The 22,256-nt window shown below is 38.5% G+C and overlaps 1 protein-coding gene across 1 annotated transcript in view; it reads right to left on the bottom strand.

The window, feature by feature from the left end:
- CBWD3 (COBW domain containing 3) overlaps window positions 1–17,075 on the bottom strand; it is a 46,683-nt gene extending 29,608 nt beyond the window's left edge. Inside the window, 7 exon segments of the mRNA XM_034773541.1 lie at window positions 1,219–1,265; window positions 4,961–4,998; window positions 6,451–6,510; window positions 10,029–10,120; window positions 13,455–13,551; window positions 14,764–14,850; window positions 16,856–17,075. Coding sequence (XP_034629432.1) covers window positions 1,219–1,265; window positions 4,961–4,998; window positions 6,451–6,510; window positions 10,029–10,120; window positions 13,455–13,551; window positions 14,764–14,850; window positions 16,856–16,988 — 554 coding nt within the window. The 5' untranslated portion in view covers window positions 16,989–17,075.
- Window positions 17,076–22,256: the final 5,181 nt, after the last annotated feature.

Here is a 22,256-nt window from a genome sequence, read left to right as displayed (position 1 = left end):
ATCAGTCGGACCACGTAACACTTTCTGATGTACTGCATTGTTGACAGGGTCAGGGAGTGTTCTGCTACTAAAAACATTTCTTGCAACTTCTTTGTAAAATTATTGCATTAAAACAATTTATTTTAAATTACAGCGTTAAGGACAAAGCTTTTTTCATTAACACTGTACTCGTAAATTCTGTATGTATCTTACTCTTCAAAAACTATGAATGCACTAGCATTTTTCTTCCAAATTTCCTACTGATGATATCACTAACAAAGTCACATCATCAGCATTTTAATAACCATGTTGATTGACTGTGCAAAGCAGGTCAAGATCAGATAGTGATTAAAATACCAGTGGCCTGTCTACACTAGTGGTCCCAACTGTTACCACCACTACTGGAGCTGCACTGGTATGTTACAAGAAAAAAGCAACAGCAGATGAGGCTATGTAAAACAATGCTCACTCCAGTGTAGAGGATTAAACTGAGATCTTTTAGGTCCCCAGTACTTTGGGATAGGCAATCTATGAACCACTTAGTCCCTCTTACAGTCTGAATTCAAGATATTAAGCAACACTAAAAAATTCTAAAGCTGTTATTAAAGTAAACCTCTTTATTTCTTTACTTTTCAGTTTACTTTGGGCAACTGACAAAATGTTGTACATAGCCTATTTAACAATATAGGCAGTTCCCCCTGCCATTCATACGGAACTTTTTTTTAAAAAAAAGAAGATAGGATTGTAAAATCCAGATGCTGGAAGGGGGACTAAAGTGCAGGTGCAGCACCTGAAACTACTTTTGGGGAGGTGGGGGGCGAAGGGGGGGTGGAGGGAGAAGAGGGAAGGAAGGTTGTTTGGGTTTTTTAAACAAACTGACTAGATCTTAAGCTGTATGCAGTGTTTTTGTAGCCATGTTGGTCCCAAAATATTAGAGAGACAAGGTGGGTGAGGTATATCTTTCACTGAACCAACTTCCATTGGTGAGAGACACAAGCTTTTGAGCTTACACAGAGCTCTTCTTCAAGATCTGGGAAACACTCTGTGTAAGCTCGAAAGCTTATGTCTCTCACCACCAGAAGCTAGCCCAATAAAAGATATTGCCTCACTCACCTTGTCCCTAGATCTTAAGTCAACAGTGAACAAATGCACTGGGATGACTTTCACTTCCTATGAACTTTTACACACTGAAGTTGCTAACTTTTACCAATTTTATATTAATAGTTTTTATACCGATACCTAGTTGCTTCATTGATAAGGCCATCAGGTTTTTCCTCTGTCAAATGCTGAACAAAGATTAAAAACAATTATTACATCAAGAGTATTCATATAACAAATATCCATTTAAACATGCATCAAAATCAAGGTAAAAATCAGTATTAGATACATTATTCAAGAAATTAAGGGGGATAATATCTAGAGAATTAGTATGCCTCGACTCATCTTTATTATTTATATAAACAAAGTGATGGTAAAAAACAGACATCCACTCTTTCCTTAAGTTCAAATCTGTTTCTTTACCAGCATTTTTCTTTTGTTTATTATCGTAGGATTACTGTAGAATGCTGAGCTGTTGACAGTTTTTGTTTAAATGTTTAGGTTTATTGTGAGGTAAAAAAGCATTAGAATCCATGTTGTGCATTAGCTTACACAGAAAAATTAGGTATTTTAAGATCAAAAGCTAAATAAAAAGAGTAATAATGTATATTTCAACAAATAGTAAGTTAGTTATCGAGGTAACTGCAAGATGCCTAAGGTTTATTTAACTAGTTTGGGGGAAATCATGCATTAGCATCTACCACTTTGCTTTTTTGTTTTAATTAAATTTTGCTTATCAGGTGACAAGTTATATCTTTAACTTTTGCCCCAGGTCTGCATGGGTAGGTCACCATCACTCAGTAAGCCTGTCATAATTTCTGTTTCAAAGGATTGGGATGCACAAGAATTCATGTCTGATGAGCCTGTGATAGTTCCACAGGATTGTGATTATCCCATTATCTGTGCTCTCAGCTGACCCAACAATCAATTATACTATTTTAAAATTGATTTGGTTTTAAAAAACTGCTGATTTAAGGTGGAAATAAATTCCATGGCATGCACATCAATTTTAAAAGAAATAGGAAACTACTCTTTCAAATAGATTGGTTAGACATCTAACATGACTTGGTCCTAAAAAAATCCCATTGCATAATGTCAGTCTATGTTTTTCCCTAGCTTTTTAAGTCAAAACTGTTTTCTAACTGAATTGTTTAAACAGGTTGTGCAATAACAGGAGGACTAGAATGAAACCTCTCTTCTGACCTTCTCTCTGTAACTCGCTGCTCATTGATTCTATTGCATTAAATGCTGTCAGATTTGTAGCTCTGAAAAGAACAATGTCAGTGGCCTGAGTGTCAGGTCCTGAGAGTAGAGAACTGTCATTTCAAGTTGTCCAATCGTTTGCCCATGATTAAAAAATGAATATTTCAGATTGCTGGGTGACAATCCCATTAGAGTGATAGCCCATGATATCAATTACCACTTCAGTTTCAATTTGGCTGGCTGGCCACAGGGTACTATTTCTTAGCTCTTCTTGTGATGGGTTGGGTCTGTGAAGCATGACACCCTTAAATTGCTGCCTATTATCCCAGTGTCATTACTTGTATTGCCTTCAGAATTCTTTGAATCACAAGTAGCTGCTGAGGTCAGGCTTTGCAACCAAAAGAAATGGACAAGTTAGCAAATTCTTTATACAAAGCAAAAGTTATTTATCTAGCGTATGACTGAGAAAATTTAAAGTTTCTATTATCCTGACAGTATGTCAGTTTTGCACCGGTTTATTGATTTAAATAATGTAAGAAGTTTCTTCAGGCTAGCACAGATGTTAAACATTTACTATGTATTATTTCAAAACTTCTTACTGTTGTTAGCACTGTACTCAACAAATGTAAGAACATCCACTAAACCCAGAAATTAAACACTTATAGTATTCAGGGATATACATGACTCTGCTCTGTACAATGAAATTAGTTTTGCTTCAATATAAAGGAAAACCAAAAATCAGCATTTTGCAAGTAATGAAACGTCCAGCATAATGGATTGAAAACAAGTGTGGGAATCAAAAGATACTAATCCTTGCTCTGCCACTTCTTGTATGGCCTTGGGCAAATCACAATCTCTCTGTCTCAGTTTCTTCTTTAGTAAAAAAAAAAAAAAAAAAAAAAAAAGACTAAAACTTATCTCATAGCGATGTTATAAAGATGAATTGGCTGGTGTGCGTAAAGGCTTTTGAAGATGTATAACATTTATAGTGCTTTAAATTATTCTATTTGGATAATAAAAACACTTTTGCAATGCAAAGCAATGCAATCTAAAGAAAGTGTCCTGAACACTGTGCCTTACTGAAACAGAATGTGATGACCAAGCGCTTCTGGTCATCTAGAATTCTCTATTAGAATTATCAGAGATATTATAAACTTCCACTCTGGGTACCTCTAACTCCCTTGCGTAAATTTATCTAACGTTTGGAATGTTTAAAACAAGTTTCCAACTTCCCTCCTTATGATGCCTCACTATTCTTGAAGCTATCCAGAAAATAGAACTAATGACAAATAGCGTGCTTTAATTAATCCTTTACAGATAGTGTTAAAAGTTTAAGTACTCTAGCTATTTTGCCAATTCTTTGCTATTTTATTTTGATTCCACTGTTCTATATTTCTCCCTCACCAACTGTATTTTGAAAGCACTGAAAAAAACTTCCCCAGAATTTTGTAAACTTTACTGCTAGTACATTTTATCATCGTTTTTTCCATTGTTTTACCTCAATGTTTCATATTTGTCTCCCTCACACATGCTTTGTCCACATTAGATCCTTTCTAACCAGATTTTGGAATATTAATAAAAACACTCAAAGGTCACAAAAATGTAGACCTAACACCCTAAGGAGCATAGAGCAAACAAGGATATCAATGAAAGAATTCTCTCTTAATATTTTTATTTCTCTTTAAACACCATCCTTCAGTTTACCTAGAACATTAAGTATGCTTAAAAACAGAGAAAGTATCTAGATGTTAAAATTAGGGAAACTCAAACATTTTCATAGTGTAGATCACATCTTAATTGCACCTGGTTTCATTTATAATTGTGGGCCACCTCTCCTTTCACTCAGTCTCACAATATCCCTGTGACAATTACGCTAATTGACTAAAATTAGAAACATGTATTTTTAGCTCTCTTTATCCAAAAAGTTTTAGCCTTTTTGAAATTAGTCACAGTACCTACTGTTCTCATTTCAGTTCTCTTTCCTATCTCCTCTGGTCCTCTCTCCCGCCACGTACATGTTTGCCTGCCACCTGGTCCTCTCCTCCTCCACTTTCTTGCTGTATGGTCCTCCATTAAACTGAATATATGTCTGGTGTCCTGGCTCTCTTCACCTTTGTACATACTGCCTTGCTCCCTTCTTCCTATTCCCCTAGATACTCTTTTTCTAATAGCAGTTCTAATCCCACTGATGACTGCCTTTTCCAGTCCCTGAGATCAGCTCCGCTTTCCTTTAAAAGTAGCACTAATTGTTGGTTGGGACCAAAGAGGGAATCTTCATCTTTCCAGCCAATTTTACAGTCATCTAAGCTCCTGTTTGCAATGAAGAGCCTGGGTATCTGTATAAATTGCTAGAGACTAAGAGGAACAAGTACCACCTGACCTAACAGTTCTCAGCAGAGAAGAGCTCTGCAGACAACAGCTTGTGAACTACTGTGTAACGCTATTTCTTGTTCACCTATAAAGCATTACATTAAAAGGGAAAGAAGAGGTTCTTTAACACCTTGCGATTATCTGGATGAAACAATGCTGCAATTTGTTATGAAACTGCAATTGCAACATAGCTTCACGCACCCCAAGAATTAGCATATTAGAAGTTAATCCATAAACAAAACATGTAAAAAACCATTACTTCTATGTACTGTTTTGGTTTACAGTATTTTTTTAAATATTACTATCTTACCTGCAGTCCATACTTAGCATCAACAACAGACACAATACCTGGGGGAAAAAAAGTTTGTACGTGTCATCTAGAAGGAAGAGTACGGATTAAGAAATAAACTGAAAACTACTAAGAGTATGTTAGCTTCTTGAATAATTACAGGGGCAGCAGCAACCTCAATAGTTAAGGTTACACAAGAGTTTTTATTCTAATCCCACTTTCAGTTACTTATAACCTTGCAAAACGCTCACCAATCTGGTTGAAAATATTATAATTGTTTCCTAATTATATAGATTCTTATATAGTGCTCATCCATTGTGGTATGTGAGTGACTACCAAAATGGTGAGGTGTACACATAATACAGATGCATCTTTCTCCTTGTTCCAGTCCGCAGGGGCTGGATGTGGGGAAAGGTGTTGTGGTGGTGTTATAGGAGTAGTATTCTGAAGGAACTGAGGAGCATGGTCATTCTGATCATTTCTGGGAGCAACTTCCAGATACACAGCCACTTGCCAAGAGAATCATCTCCTGCCACACACAAGCGTCACTCAAGTCTGGTGGTGGAACACAGCTGGCAAAGGAGGTAAACAAGAACAGAAGGTGAGGTGGCCCCTCATGTAACTTGGACCAATCCCACAGAGGACCAAACCTATGCATTTGAATCAGTATTCAATGGGGGAGCCAGTTAAGAGAAAAGACAATGGAAGGCACTGTGTTCTTGGTGGCCTATGTTATTGAGCAGACAGGCTCTCTCAGACCGCCCAAAAGAAATATATATTTTTTAAGAAGAATGTTAAGAAAATAAGTAAAAATGTGAACAAAATAAGCCTGACTACAACACACTGAATATTTTTGAGAGGCTCACCAATTGGTGCAAGAGAAAGAAAGGGGTACAGAGACCAAGAGTGCTAAAGAAAGAGATTGAGAGAAGGAAAAAAACAAACTAACTAAAGATGGGATATATAGATAAGTAACAAGTTTCAGAATTTCCTACTCTAGCCAGATCCAGAAATTCTTTAAGTAGCCAGTACTGTGGAATAGTTTCAAAGATACAACTGATACCAAAGAAAGTGAATTCCACCAATACAACTAGATTTTGTAATGGCAAGAAGAAATTCCATAAATCATATAATTAGTAACTGTTTTACATGCTTCTATACAGTGTTATGGGTATCTGCTCTCACACACTGTTTTCCGCTTACGGACAGTTTATCATGATGAAAAGTAGTGCCTATGTAATTAAGAGTTATCACTATCTTTGACTTCAGAATTTGGCATGTTTGCACAAGTCCAGTAAAAATTTTTTTTTAAGGTTTAAATATATTTCATTGAGAAAATAATGAACACGAGGTTACACCTACATAAATAATAGCAAATAAATTTTCACTCATGCCTCTGCAATCAAACTACTTATTTGGACAATTTCTTTTCAAGAAATAAACAACTCACACTAAAGTGGGAGAAAACCCCTCACAAGTATTATAGAAGATAAACACACACTTTTTCTTACCATCAAGATATATGTCACTTCCTAGTTCAGCATCAACCCAAAACATGGAGGCCACAGCACCTAACAAGCAAGACATTTAGTTGCAAGATGGATGATGTACCAGAAAACACTCATCTCTAAGCAGTTTTTAAATCACACCTGTTCACAGTTGCTACTCTTCAACTTTCCCCCTGATGCCAGAAGAACATGAAATCAAGTATTAAAAATGTTAGCTCTCCAACCGTATATTTGGTGCAGTGATGCTGCTGTAAATCCTGAAAGCAGTGATAACACCTAAGTTGTGTGAGCTCTAACAGGTGCATCATAAAAACAAAAGAAACCCCTCAACATGACTACCACATCAGCAACCATATTTCTTAATTCCAAATTCTTTATAGTTCTCTTCTGTGTTTTTCCCCCCGTTGCACTCCTGCCATTTCACTAAAACTGATCCATCCTTTTGTTCAAAGTAAGGGTCTGTGCTCAATCTCCTCAACCTCTACACTATTTTCTACAGTCTCACACTTCTTCCTCTTCTCTGCTCACACTCCTGACTACACTTTCATCATTCTGCTCTCTTACCTCTCTCCAACCATGCATTTAGCATCAGCTTGCCTTGTTGCTCCTTTTCCCTGATCCTTTATCTACTGAACCCCATTTTCTAGGGTACTGTCATTGGTTTCCTCTTCCCCTGCTATCCCTGGGTGAGCTTATCTACTCCAAGTTTCTGGTACCCCCATTATGTAGTAGCAGAGAGAAAGGAGGGATTTACAGTGAGAGGAAAAAAGGTTGGATCAGGACTTCTGAGAGGAGCTAGTTCCTAATGCAGTATGCTAGGAACCTCGCTTTCTTCCCTAACACCCCGCCCAGTTCTTCACGTGAGAAAGCAGCGTGGGACACAGTTGAAGATAACCCAATACAGCATACGGAGTTCCATACTAGAAAAGTGCAGCAGTTTAATAACATCAATTTAGATGCATTTAAACCAGTGTAATACTAGTTCGTATCAACGTATTTTAAATTGGTAACTGAAGCTTAGCAAGACTATCCAGTTTAGTGCGTCTACATTAGACGTTTGCAGAGTTTTCATTACATCCATTTTTAAATTGATTTCATTACACCAGTGCACTTTTCAGGTACAGACAAGGCCTGACCAAAAAAAAATTCCAGAGGCTGACTACACTTCAGAAAAGCTGCATCCATTTCTTCCTCAACCAACAGTATTTAAGTTAATAGAATAAGAATCTGTTGTCACAATTAGTAATTTTTAAAAAATAATTAAATTTGGTATTATTTCTGAGTCTGGTACTGGAGCCAAGTATCTTTCTGAAATGTCATTAGTGAAACTCCTTTGGAAGAGAATGAACTGGTTTCCAAGCTGATTTTATAACAGTTAATTATAAAATCAATATTAAACAAAATGTTTAATTATTGAAGATTAAAGCTTTCCTTTGAACTAGTAATATTTTGTTGAGTTGATACCAAACACTATAGTTTTTCTGAAGTCTTCAATTTCAATATTTAACAATGACACATTTTGCTTCATTACTGATGGTTAAACATTGAAATGAAAAAATGCTGTATTCAACGTCTAAGGTACTTTTTGTAAGAATAAAGGTGTTAGCACTAGTGGACTAGCCCAATTCTGACTCAGGTTTATATTTATATTCATCTATATTCCCACAGTAGTTTATGTTGGATATGGCATTTTTCATATTTCCTTTCACATACATGTGTGTACATCATGTCGCTGGAACTAATTAGCGGTTGGTATTTCCACCCCAGAAGAGGATGCTCTTCAGAGATAGGTAGTGTAATACAGCTATAAGAGCTAGATTATCTACTGCCTAGCACCTTGTTTAGTCATTTATACCTGTGCAAAGCATACAATGGTGTGAGTGGAGAATTCTGACTTGGCAACATTTCACATTCATATTGGAGAAGTCAATGACTACACAAATCAGTGGAAAATTGATCCCTCACTCTGTAAAGCACTATGGGATTCTTGGAAGAAACAGATGCTATTTAATTACAAAAATATTTTCATTTCCTTGAAGAAAAAAATAATCGTGGGAGGGTAGGCATTACATGTGCCTCTGAAATAATATGTTCAACCTGTGCATAAAAAGCAGTCCTGAAAACATGTAGACTAAGATCGGCCAATAAAATTTAACAAGTCAAAGCCTTCGCAAAAGATATCTGCTCTGAGAGGAAAAAGGTAGAGGGGTATAATATTCATGGTTATTCCTGAAAAGCCCCACTACAAAAAGAGGCCTAGTGTCTTCAGGGTAAATGTTATATATTTATAAATAAGACGACATAATTTGTTTTGACATGAACTGATTTAACATGTAACAATGCCACAACATGAAGAGGAGAAGCTGACAGCAATGAAAGTATTTTATTTTTTAAAGCATCATGGCTCTAGTTAGTGACAGGGGCTGTCTAAAAGAATGAAACATATAGGGAAAAACAATGATAACTGAACTCATTCCAATGTCTAAAGCCATCCAACTGAACTGACAAGATGTGGTCCCCCAAGCATCACTTTGTGTCAACTCTGAAATACCTGTCAGCTGTTTACAGTGATTACTCATGCAAGATATAGCAAGGGCCACAAGATCTAATGGTTTCCTGATATCTATTGATTTTTTCCCCTAAAACCGTAATAGTTTTCCAATTTGACTGAAATAGGATGTGTGCGTAACAGGGGCTGAATCAATGTCCTTTCTTTTAAAGAAAATTACTTTACCATGACAATTATTTAGCTTTGGACTGAAGAATGTCAGTTTCCTAAATGGGAAATAAGAATTTCCTTCACTTTCTTGGCTAACAACAGGTTTTTAATTAACAGAGGTCAGGGCAGACTGTTTTTAAATGGTTTTCCTTAATTTTAAAATCAACATATACATGTCATTTTTGTATAGTATAATATAAACAGCACCCATTGAATCGTTGACATTTTATTACTGGACTGGAAAAAATAAATTAACTAACTATATATGTACATTCAGCATGAGAGATTGTCTACAAATTCAGCAATATTTAACTCTGTGCTACCAGCTGCGAACTGGAAGTTTCTGTATATTCATCTGATTCACACATTTAAATAATACATTTGCCTGTTTGACAGTATGTGCTGTGCCTTAACAAAATACAAGTCCATCATTCACAATCCCCATAGTACATAATATATATAATTAAAGCATAATAGTCTAAAAGTGTTACATAAAAATAGCACCTCCTTACTCAGAGCCATCAGTTTTCATACCACACTTTTCACTGCCACGTCTGATACTTGCTGCCTGCGTATTCTGAGCCACACTGAAAAATACTTTATAATTTTTTTTACTCCTGTTAGCCTTCAGAACCCATACTGCTGCAGGAGAGAATGCTGGATTCTATTCTGGTTTGTGCAACAAAATCTTTAACTGATCCAATTTCATAATTTGTATTGCAGTCAAGCATGTGAACACACACCACTCTATCACACATTCTAAATAAAAATGCATACCATGCAAGCAAATAAAAAATGATTTCTAACCTTCTTACAAAAACAGGATATTCACCATGGCTATCATGAAAATATAATTATCTACCTGGATCTGCCAATCCAGTAGTTTCTAGTAATATGTAGTCAAACTTTCCCTTCTTCTGCATCAGGTTCTCAATAGCCTTCAAGCCATTGTCCCTGTAAAAAAATAAAATAAAAAAAAATAAAAATAAAAAAAAGTTTTAAACTAGAGCAGCCTTTACAGGAGCTACAATAGATATGAATATGTTTTATGTTTTTTATTCATATGGAAGGTAATGTGGTTTAACCCTTAAAGCAAGGGACTGGTAGTTAGAATTTGTAGTTTATACTCAGAACTGCCAACTCACTGTGCAATCTTAGACAATTCACTTTACCTCTATCTTATTTTAACTATTTGGTAATATATTTTTATTGGACCAACTTCTGTTGGTGAGACAGACAAGCTTTGGAACTACACAGAGCTCTTCTTCAGATCTGGGAAACTTACTCAGTGTGTCATAGCTAAATACAAGGTGAAACACATTGTTTAGCATAACTAGGTAATATATATGTCAAGGGACTTTCAAGGTGAAGTAGTCCATTAACACCCCTCCAGTCATAGGGAAAGGAAGGGAGGAGGGGAAGCAGCTGGGGGGAGGGAAAGCTTGTTAGTGGGTTATAAATTGTTGTAATAAACCATAAATCCAGTGTCTCTATTCCATCCATGATTTTTAGTATCTAGCAAAATTATGAATTTAAACTCCTAGGCTCATCTTTTGAAAGTGTTGTGCAGGTTTCCTTTGAGGATGAGAACCGATAGGTCAGATAGACAGTGATCCCTTTGTGAAGAGTGTTCACCCGCAGAGAATGTGGTACTTGTCTTTTATTGTTTTCCTCTGTTAGTTCATTTGAGAGAGTAGTGATTGTCTGATTTCACCCACATAGTTGTTATTGGGGCATTTAGTGCACTAGATGAGGTGCACCACACATTGTGATAGGTGTGCATATGACCTATGGATCTTGAAAGGTGCGTTGTGGGGAGTGTTGATCATTGTAGCAGTGGAAATATGTCTTCAGGTTTTGCATCTGTTGTTCTGGCAGGGTCTGGTGCTGCTTTGAGTTGGTGTGGTATTATTAGTGACTCAACAAAAGTGTTACTGTACATCCCAATTAGTGTTATGAAAAGAAGCCAACATGTTAATTACATGCATCAGCATTCATAGTGTGACAGATATTAAAAAAGGAAAAGACCTAGTAGGTTATCCAGTCTGTCTCCCTATCAATACAAGATGTCACTTACAGTACCTTTTCTACTGTTTTGTCCAAGCAAGTTTAAAATGTTCCAAGTGTTAAAGCTTATACAATTTCCACTGGGAGACTACTCCACAGCCTAACAGGTCTCACTGTCAAAAAGTTCTTACTAATTGGGGTCTATATTTATGTCCATAATTTCACCCCTTTATTTAATACTACCCTTAATTTTTCACCCTTTACTTTTACTCTCTTCAAATATTTGTAGAGTTATGTCTCCATCACAGTAATCTTCGGCAAGTTATATTAATATATTCTTATCTCTTAAAACTCTCTTCAAATCAATCCCTCCAGCCCCTGATCATTTTGATTTTCTTAACGCTCTCCAATAGGTTTTTCATGTTTCTGGACAGTAGATGCCCACAACTGAACACAGTATTATTAGTACTGCGGTAGTGCCAACAAGCCCCAGTCATGAGCCAGGGCCCCATTGTGCTAGACGCTGTAAATAGAACAAAAAGATGGGCATATTGCAGATGTGGTCACTATTCCTGCTCCTTGATGTGATGCCTCCATATATATATGGCCAAAACTACATTTAGCAATGTAAACCAAAAATCCTCCACACTGCAAACTCATGCATAATTTGCGGTTCACTATCATTCCTATGTCTTTTTCAGGATTACTGATTTCCAGGTTTCTGCCTATCAAGTATCTGTATTTTGATTTCCCAACCCTATTTCACATAGATTATCTTGTATTCCTCCCACGCACCAACACTGAATTTCATCATTATGTGTGCTATGTTATGGCATTTTCAAATTCAAATTGTTCTAGGTCTTTAAGTATTACTTCTCTAACCTCACTGGTGTTTGTAGCTTTTATGGAGGAAACCCAGCCTTACTGAGTTCCCGCCATACCATCAGCAAATTTAATCAATATAATGTTCATTTCCTTGACAACTCTAAGGCATGTCTTCCCTCAATTTTGAAGCTCCTCCACCACCTTCTTGAGGTTAAGCATGATTGTTGTCTGCAAGTTATTACGGAACATGTGTGTTAAAGGTAGAACATAAAGGCTCACAGGGCAGAAAAATATTAGGGGCAATAAAACCTTCAGTAACTGTTTCCATGGGTGACTGCAGACTGGTAGGAATCAACATTTGCAATTTCATCTGGGACAAGAGAAACCCCTGGGATCGCTCTCTTAATATATTAAAAATAATAGGCTAAACAAGGGGGCTCTACAATTCAGCTAGTTATAGTTTTATCTAATAAGCAAAACCTTTCAAATGAGCTACTTTCCAAAATACAACATGTAATATCTTATGGAAGGCATATTGTACTAATTTGTTATTCTATTTGATATGTTGTTATTGACCTCTAATAAACCACTGTGCTCAGTTTCTGTAATACTATCAGTAGAACATACATTCCTTTTGAGAGTGAGAGTTTGTCTTTCGGTAGTTGTTTATAGATATTTAACTATTCTTCCACCCCAATAAGTCAGTCAACATTTGATGCAAGTATGTGAAACAATTATGATACAAAGTAATAAAGTACCAAAATAGAAAACACAAGTTAATTCAAGGATTCTGGCATTAAAAAATAATATATAGAACAGCAAAAAGTTCAACATCATTTAGCATTTTTTAAAACAAACAAACAAACAAACAAACAAAAAACACTGTAGATGATATACCTAATGCCTATCAAATAACCAGGTATACATGATGGACTGTGAAAAAATTAAATTTAAACAAGAGAGAGCAAACTCCAAGCTTACTGCTAATGCAAGGGTGGCCAACCTGAACCTGAGAAGGAGCCAGAATTTTACCAATGTACATTGCCAAAGAGCCACGGTAATAAATCAGTAGCCCCCCATCAGCTTCCCCCTACCCACCATTCCCAGTGCCTCTCGCCCACCGGCAGCCCTGCCAATCAGCACCTCCCCCTCCCTCCCTGCACCTCCCAATCAGCTGTTACGTGGCATGCAGAAGGTTTGCAGTGGGGTGAGAGAGCGAGGGTATGGTAGGCTCAGAGGAGGGGGTGGAGTGGGGGCAGGGCCTGTGGCAGAGCCAGGGGTTGAGCAGTGAGCAGCCCCCAGCACACTGTGGCGCCTGTAGCTCCATCCCCGGAGTCAATGCCTATACAAGGAGCCGCATATTAACTTCTGAAGAGCCGCATGTAGCTCTGGAGCCATAGGCTGGCTACCCATGTCCTAATGTTTATATAAACCATCCCCACAAAATATTCCTTACTTTACTGAACAGCACAGGCAACCATTTCTGAGCTCCAGCCATTCTTCATAGAGTTCTCCACCTTGACTTATAGCCAAGGATTTTTCCAAGGCACTTCCTAGAAATACAGGAAGGGCATAAGTAGCACATTATAAACCTACAAACGTGCAACAATACCTGAAAAATAAGATGAGAAAAATTCAAACGGGGTAGATTTCTGAGCTTTGTGTGTGTTCTATGTTCTCATCAAACCTTCCTGACAAATTCTTTAGACATTATACTTAGTTTAAGCAATCATTTTATATTAGGCAAATTTAAGGTCTACAGGCCAAATCATCCTATGAAGAACAAAAAAATAAACTTGCAAAAGTAGAAGTATTACCCATTTATTCGAATGCATAGGCGGAATGGAGGTGAGGCATTCAAAGTGGTATGACAGTCATTTATGATGCAAATTGAATTTATGTATGAGACAAAGAAAAATGATTTAATACTTAACTCTTACACATTTTTAAAACTGTAGACATTAACTGAGAGGTTGTGACACTTGCTTAAGACCAATTAGTAAGTCATTGGCAGTACTAGATTTAGAACTCCATGGTTCTTAACTCCCAACTCAGTGCTTCGTCTACTACTACTCGAAATAATCTTCTCTCGACTCCACTCACAGATTATGAATTGAGTTGTCCATAGCAAGAATTTTTATAATGAAGATGGAAACTTGTCAACATCATTATAGTAGGGTGGGGGATTGCACAGGTTCTCAATACTGTATTTCTTCATCATCAACAGCCATATAAAAGCAGAGCAAAGTAATCAGTTAAAATTTAAAAAAAATAGCGCTAAATTACTGGAAAAAGTGAAGAAATCTCATCGTCCAGCTTCAACAGTTGCAAGCTCTATTACAGTCATTTGACACATTTCTTGCTAGGGAAGCTTGATTTATTACACTACTAATCTTCTCTTTAGTTTGGTCTTGTGCAAGTTCTTTATATTCAATGTTAGTTGAACAGCAATGTCTACTAGCATTCTTTTGAACAAAAGGGAATTGACACATCCCAAACTTTTGAATTTTTATTGTACTGTTGATCCCACATGTACAAGCTTATTGAGGACAAGGTCTCAATTTTACACTGCTGAGAAACTGCATAAGCCAGTCTGATAGCCTTAGCTTGGGGAACAATCAATTTAGATATCAATCCAGGCACCATTATACCATTTGTCTGCCTTTAATAGTTTACTTTCCTAAAGCATTTCTTAACAAAACAGGAAAATCCTTATGTATTCCCCAATTTTTGTTTCTATACAATATTTCTGTAGCATTACATACCTTCTCCAAACTCATTTAGAATAACTGCTATTCTTTTGTTATGTTGTTCTGTCAAAATATAATTAAGAAGAGTTGTCTTCCCAGCACCTAAAAAACAGCACAAATTTCAGTAGATCAAAAATAAAGTATAAGGAGAATTTTCAAATTCAAGGTTACCGCCGTGTTCCTGAAATATACTTTTTAGAAATTAACACCCAATGGAGTGCTAGTACTCATTCTCTGATTTTATACCAGTAGAAGCATTACATTTTATTTTTATATTTGTAATTAAATTATGCCCCTCATTTTTTAAAAATTATTTGTAGTACTTGGAAGAGAACCTAGGGGATTATTGTAGCACTTCACATAAATCTCAGAAGCCTTACTGAGGTCCCTCCATGCCCTACAAGTCTTAAGGGGCTCACCAGTCTCTTCCCACCCATGGCAAATCTTTTGTTATAAAATTATCTCTTTCCCAATTCGATATGCCTTCTTAACAATGAGATTACATTTCTATCTATTTTTGCCATGAACTGGGCTGAAAACTTTTTTTTTTTAAATGAAAGTTTAGGTTCCCAGTAGTAATTTGTTATTCTATATCAATACTGCTGGAGTAGATGTTTTATAGCATTGTTTCTAAAGAAATGTTAATAATTTCATACTAAGCCACTAAATTTTAGTCCTAGGCATGAGAACTCAGCTCGGCAAGTTCAGTAGAGTTGGTTTCGTCTTTTTTTGAGGGTGGGGGGCTGGGGGGGGGGGGGGTCTATAAAGGTGGCAAAAATCTTCCATGGATTTTTGGAATTGTGATACCCATTTTCACTTCAATTTTACAGACAATTTTTTCCTCAGCCCTAGATCTAATGTAAGTTTTGAGCCCTGGATGGGTTTCTGTGAATCTGAGAGTGACGCGCCAAAATTGGGCTTATAAACAAAAACCTAGTTGCAACCTTAACTATGGAGCAACTGTCACTTCTCTAGGTCACGATGTTTTGGGGAAAAAAACAAGTATAATTATCATATTGAAGGTGGTTGGTGAAGAAGCAGAGCAGCGGGTGATTCTGCCACTTCTGAAAGGCTGTCAGTTTCACTGACTCGGACAATACCCTTCCCTAAAAGCTGGGAAATAAAAAATTCTGTATTGGCTCTCTTGAAACAGAATTTTTTTAAAATGTCCTTTCTGTGATTTTTAAAACAATCTCAGTTTTTGGGGACTTAACTCATGATTTTTGAACGCTTGGGGTTGGCAATACTGCATTCATACAATTTTGCAGCACACTTTTTCAAAGGGTGCCAAAAGCTCTTGGTCAATTACACAATCGGTCATGCAAGACATCCATGTAAACACTTGCATCACATTTTGAGTGCTTACTCATGTAATCTTAGCACTCATCTTTTCATGGAAAAAAATGGACTGACTGCTACGGCTAGAAAGCCAATTTAGGGTTTGTCTATATAGCAAATTACTGCACAGCAAGCCAGGATGTGCACCAGCTTGCAGCACAGTAATGTCCCATGTGGACACTCCTATAGCACACTGAAAGTCCCAGAGGGCAGCTTGGCTGTAGATTCACACTCTGGGCTTGCCATGCAGTGACTTGCTGTGTAGACAAGCCCTAACTGTGCAGGTCAGGACTTCTGAGCTATTTTATAAGAATAACCATAGAAGCTCATTTAACTCTCCAAAATGATTCTGCAAGCACATTGTGACAGAAGTATTTTCTATAGATAGTGGTGCCATGAGACTAAGTCTGTACTGTAAATTGAAAACATGACAACAGTAGTTTAGAGGAACATCAGAACTGATGTTAAATATGTAGGTATACGCTCTTTTTGTCATGAAATACAGAACAACAGGAAGATGGCTGCATGGTTTGTTTGGAGTACTGCTCCTCATACCACAGATTGTTCTATTCAAGAAGAATACCAACAGTCAAATTCCACCCCATACACCCAACTGAAGTCACTGTGCAATGCATAAAACCAGGCAAATGTTGGTTTTGTATGGAACGCTGTTAAGGCAGCGGTAAAAAGCACGTAATAGGGCGGGTTTGCTTTGTAAAGATCCCAGAGGGGAAGCTCGAGGTTTAGTGCTGCTAGGTGAGCTGGTTACCTAGATAGCCTGTGATGATAGTGACTGGGATCTTGGTGCCGTGGCTGAGTTCAGCCTCTTCTCCCGCAACCTCCTGATCCTCTATGGGAATCAGCTCGGGACACTCCTCCTCCTCCATGGGAGCCTGGGCCATCGCCAGCCACTGCCACCACAGAGCGGCCTGGCCCTGGAGAGAGAAACAATGTGAGGCGGGGAGCCCTGGTGGGAACAAGCTCACACACGCCCCCAATACGCACCTTCACCCCACTCCACCCCCCGCTGCGGCGCCCCGGGCGCGGGAGGGGAAGGGGAGCGGCTCCCGGGCTGCTCCGCAAGGGGCCGCGTCTCCGCGGTCCCTCCCCCACCCCTTTAGCGCAGGAGTCCAGGGGCCCCCCACTCACCTGCGGTCTCTCCGCCCCTCTCCGGGTGCGTCACGCCCACGTGATGGCGGGCCGCAGCCGCAGCGTCAGGACGCGCCACCAGCACCAGTAACCGCCGCCGAGTCGACGGCGCCCGGCACAGGAAGAGTTAAAGAAGAGACTGTTTCTCTTGCACGCTCCCTCCCCCGGGACTCCAAATGCGCATGCGCACGGTGACCCCCCCCCCCGCCTCCAGATGTGCATGCGCAGCTCCATGGCCTTTGTGTAGCACATGCGCCCACCTTACTACGCGGATTCCCGACACGCGTGCGCAACCTGTCCTTTCGGTTGCCGTTCTCTCTATCGGAGTCACGGGGTGATTGTCGGCCACGTGTGTAGGGTGGGGGGCGGAGTTAGCCACGCGCCGCCGCGGGCGGGGGGCAGCGGCTTGTCCAGGTGCGGCTGCGTGTAGCGCGGGGCGGCGCCACTAGAGCGGCCAGCCATTGCTAGTGAGGATCCCTGCTGAGCGTGCTGCCGGAGGTCCTACCCTAGGGCGGGCCATACGGCTACTGTACGGGCCAGTTTGCAGCCAGGGCTGGCCCCAAGGCGCGTCGGCCTGGAGCGAGGTCAGCTACTAGGGGAGGGGGCGTTAGTGTCAACGAAGCCTCCGAAGATCCGTGCACCGCTCTCAACCCAGCTCTGTTTTCAGCCCTAGTCCCACATACAAAGGGCTCACTCCGGCCGGAGAACTGCCCATGTTACTCGGGATGCTGGAAATACCTTGGCTTGGCTAATAAGTAGGGCTGGGGTGGGGGGCGGTTATATTTTTGCTTATATTCTGATGGGTCATATTTTGGTCCAAGGGATTAATGTCCACTTCAAGGCACAGTAGATTGAGTGTCAGTGAGGAGTATCAAAAATGCTCTATGCACTTAGAAGGCTGAGGATAAATCCTGCTTTTTAGTGGTATAATAATAATTAATGATACTTACCTGTTAGGGTTGCCAATTTTGTTTGGACTGTATTTCTGGAGGTTTATTCACATGACATCTTTAATTAAAGATTAATCCTTAATTCCTGGAGATTCCAGGCCAATCCTGGAGGATTGGTAGCCCTATAGCGCCTTTCATCCCTAGATCTCAAAGTGCTTTCCAAAGGAGGATGACTCCTTTGCAGGTAGGAAAACAGAGGCACAAACTGGTGAAATGACTTGCTTAATGCCTCCTTGCAGGCTGGTGGCAGAGCTGGGAATAGAATCCAGATCTATTCAGTGTTCTATCTACTAGACCTCACTTCCTTTCATATAGCCCTCGGGTAAAGATACTGTTTTTAGTCACAGAATGCTAATGATGACTAAAAAGGTGCTGTGTCACAGGTCCATTCAGTCTCTTGTTCATGCATTCATTTATTTATATATATATATATATTCTTGAATCCTGTAAGGGATTTAGTTATACAGATAACTAAACTATGCAACCTTGTGTTCCTAATACTGTTAGCCATGTTATCCCTCTCGCACAATATTTGTATCTCACCCATTCCACTTTTATTTTATTTATACTATAAAATGAGCTCTCTAGGGCCAGGACTGTATTATATGTATTGTTACATAGCACCCAGCACAGTCATTTGATAAATAAAGCTGTTGAAAATCCATCATTCTCTCTCACAGTGCTTCTCCAGTGTTTTTTGTTTTTTTGCACCACTTTGTAACCCAAAATCCACACATGATCCCACCTCCTCTTGCTAGCCCTCCACTTAACACTGTTTGATTTTCAAAATGTTTTGTTATGCTGACAACTAGGATAGGACTCTGAATCCCCAGTGGTATATGGCCATAGTATGAGAATCATTGCCCTGTTGACTAAAAGAAGTCTAAATTAAAGTTGGGTTTATACAGTTAAATTTGGGCTTGTACAAGTGTTTCTTTAATATCAATTATCCTGTTAATCAGTGCTTCTAGTTTGATTACAAAAGTTGTTTACATTTTAGTTACTACTTTTATTAAGGGGAACATAGAGACAAATGTTATTCTGAAAATCTTCAAATACGGTGAGCTTTGTTATGATACCCATAACAGTGTGGATTTCAACATAAATACCTAAGATACATGATTTTATAGGTACAAAGGGAAACTCCATAAGAACTCCACAGCTAATGATCAAATCCTTTATTTACTAGCAGTTTCCTTTTTGGCTTTGATTACTATTCAACACTGATTAAGTGAAGTACTACTGTATACTTTTTGCTTCTAACTGGATGCCAGACTCGAAGGTCTTGGATAAACAATCTGGAACAGTAGACAGAAGCCAGTTGTGGACCTGCAGTTCCTTGTGACCACAAAAAGTAGTGAATCAAGTCCATTTATTGCACAGTAGAAGTGCACAGTCTCTGCTATTTGAAGGATTTTATGGTTGGTTCATGGTAAAACACAACTTTCAACATTCTTGTTTTCAGCAGACAAGACATTGTGTTGTGTGATATGGCCTTCATGCTGGTTACTTTTCTGAAGGAACGTTTCTACTTCCAAACTAGAACGGCTGATGTGTCAGATTCAGAGGGGAGGGTTGTCCCAAAACTGGTCTGTAGGGTAAGTACTAAAAGCTTCAGAAGGACCAATGAGCTGCTTTTTGGTAGTCCAGCTCTCAAAGCCTTATACAACTCTTCAAATTAGGAAGCATTATTCCTTTATTAAGAGCCTGATCCTGCAACTGTTATTCAGCCAAATAGTCAATGGGACTACTCATGTGAGAAGTGATTGCAAAATCAGAAGCTATGTGGCACACCACTGGGATTCAAATCAGTAAGTCTGTTTCTCCAAGAAGGAACCAATATGCCTGTGTTTATTATTATTATTATTTATTATTATTGTATTCCTTGTATTAATTACAGGCTTAAATGAGTGCCTGATTAAGAACAATTTTAGATATTATTAGAAGAGATTTTTCTCAGCTTCTGCATAGCGAAAAGGGCTGGGGTGCTGGAACAATTTTTATAGTGGGGGTGCTGAGAGCCATTTAACCAGACTAAACCCTGTATATAATGCAAACCACTTCAAGCCAGGGGCTGCGGTAGCATCCCTAGTTCCAGCACCTATGGAAAAGGGGGGCGGGCTATGGGAAGCTGTTGGGAATGGGCAGGCTAGAATAAACGAGTGCGTGAAAGCCCATAAATCCTCTTTCAAAAATCAGACTGGATATAATGCTGAAGTTTCTGCTTTATGGAGATGAGACATCTTGTATAAATCTTGCCCAGGTTAGATAAGACAATGGATAGCCCACCGCTATTAGAAAGGAAGAAGGTGAAAATCCAATTTATTGGCTGTTTACACTATTCATTTCCCATAAATAATAAATTAAAAATACTTCAGACCACAATGTTCATTATTTTTCATTGGGACAAAACTATCCAATAAAAACATTTGGTTTGGGGCTTTCTGCTGGCCTCTAAATTTAATACCCAAACATCAGAGCCTTACCTTGTACTGAAAGTCTTTGACTTGGGTGGTGCTGTACTGGCTGCTGCCACTTTTGATACACCTAAACTGAAAAGTTGACAAGATAAGAGTATGAAAAAAATCCTCATTTTCCTGTGAGTGTTCATTGTGAATACAGAGACTATTAAAGTTTCAAATGTATTGCATGATATTTACCCTAGCAAGCTAGAATGAACATAAATAAAACATGCATGTTTACTAGTGCAGATAATTAAAGCAAACATAGCAGAAGTGAAGTTCTTTCCCCAAACAATATAGCTGAAGTATTTATTTTAGCATACTAGAAAGCCAGATACATCACACACACTTGATTTCAACTGTTAGAAAAGAACAGCAGGGTCAAAGATGCCGGAGTTCATTATTAATGGTTATTTATCTAGATTGTGGTAGCACTCAAATTGTGTTAGAAACTTTCTAAATGCAGAGAAGACATGGTCCCTGCCCTGAAGGTCATACAATCTGAAAAAGACAAAAACTACTGAAAGGATGGAGAAAACAGATACAGTGTACAAGCAAAGAGATTGGGGGTGGGGGGAAGAGAAGTCTAAGCAAAATCAAATAATATACAAGTTCTTTTTCATCATTCAACCTTTGTGGATCAGCTCAGAGTGGGCAGTCGATGCGTGGGGGCAACTTGGAATAAAGTGTGTGGGACTGGGAGAGATGGAGAAATGGGTTGCTGAGACAGGCACCATAGGTTGGGGAGAAAGGGATAATGGGCAAATAAGGAAGAGGTAGTTCTGAAGAACTTTGAAAGTGATCACAGATTGCTTGACTCTGATGTGGTGGAGAATAGAGAGCCAGTGGAGGGATTAAAAAATGGATGACAGGGTTAGAACAACGGGAAAGAAAGAAGAATTTAGCAGCTGAATTTAGTAGTGAAAAGGTTACTTCTTATAATAGCTCTTGCTAGAGGACACAATATAATGAAGTTCAAAGTCATTGAGAGAGGAGTCAGACTAAAACCTAGCACTGTGATGACAAACTTTTGAAAAGGGAACTTAAAAAACAAAAACTGAGGAAGCTAGTTAAAGAGATTCTAAAGTAAAAGAACAAGGAAATTAAAATTGTTAGGCCCAGTCAATATAGAAGCTTTTAAAGCATATCATAACAGAATCACAGTAGGCAGGCCTACTAAACAAAAACTGGTTAAATGAGTAAGTTAATTATAATTTACATGCCTGATTTATAAACAGAAAATTCTGACAGTCTTAACAATAGTCTTGCAATATATTTATTGCTCCTTTTTTCTGTTCCTGTTTTTTCTTTGTTTACTTAAATGTCTCTACAGTGTGAACTTCTCAGACCAGCAATTGTGTGTATTCTATATTTGGAAAGCACCCAGCACACACAATGTGGGTGCTATTGGAAATAACAAATACATTGCCAGGTTCAAGAGTTGATTTGAGCCAAGTGGTTATCCTTCAGAAAATAGAATTCAACCCTAATTAAACCAATAGATAGGCAGGTGAACTCTAAAATGGAAATTAGGGTCTCGATCCTGCAAACATATAAGCATATGCTTAATTGTACCCATGAGTAACCCCACTGAAGTTAAAGGAACTAC

The sequence above is a fragment of the Trachemys scripta genome, chromosome 6 (assembly GCF_013100865.1).
Source record: "Trachemys scripta elegans isolate TJP31775 chromosome 6, CAS_Tse_1.0, whole genome shotgun sequence".
In the NCBI taxonomy this organism is placed as follows: domain Eukaryota; kingdom Metazoa; phylum Chordata; order Testudines; family Emydidae; genus Trachemys; species Trachemys scripta.
The sequence above is the reverse complement of the archived record's forward strand: the minus strand, read 5'-3'. Positions and strand labels throughout refer to the sequence as shown.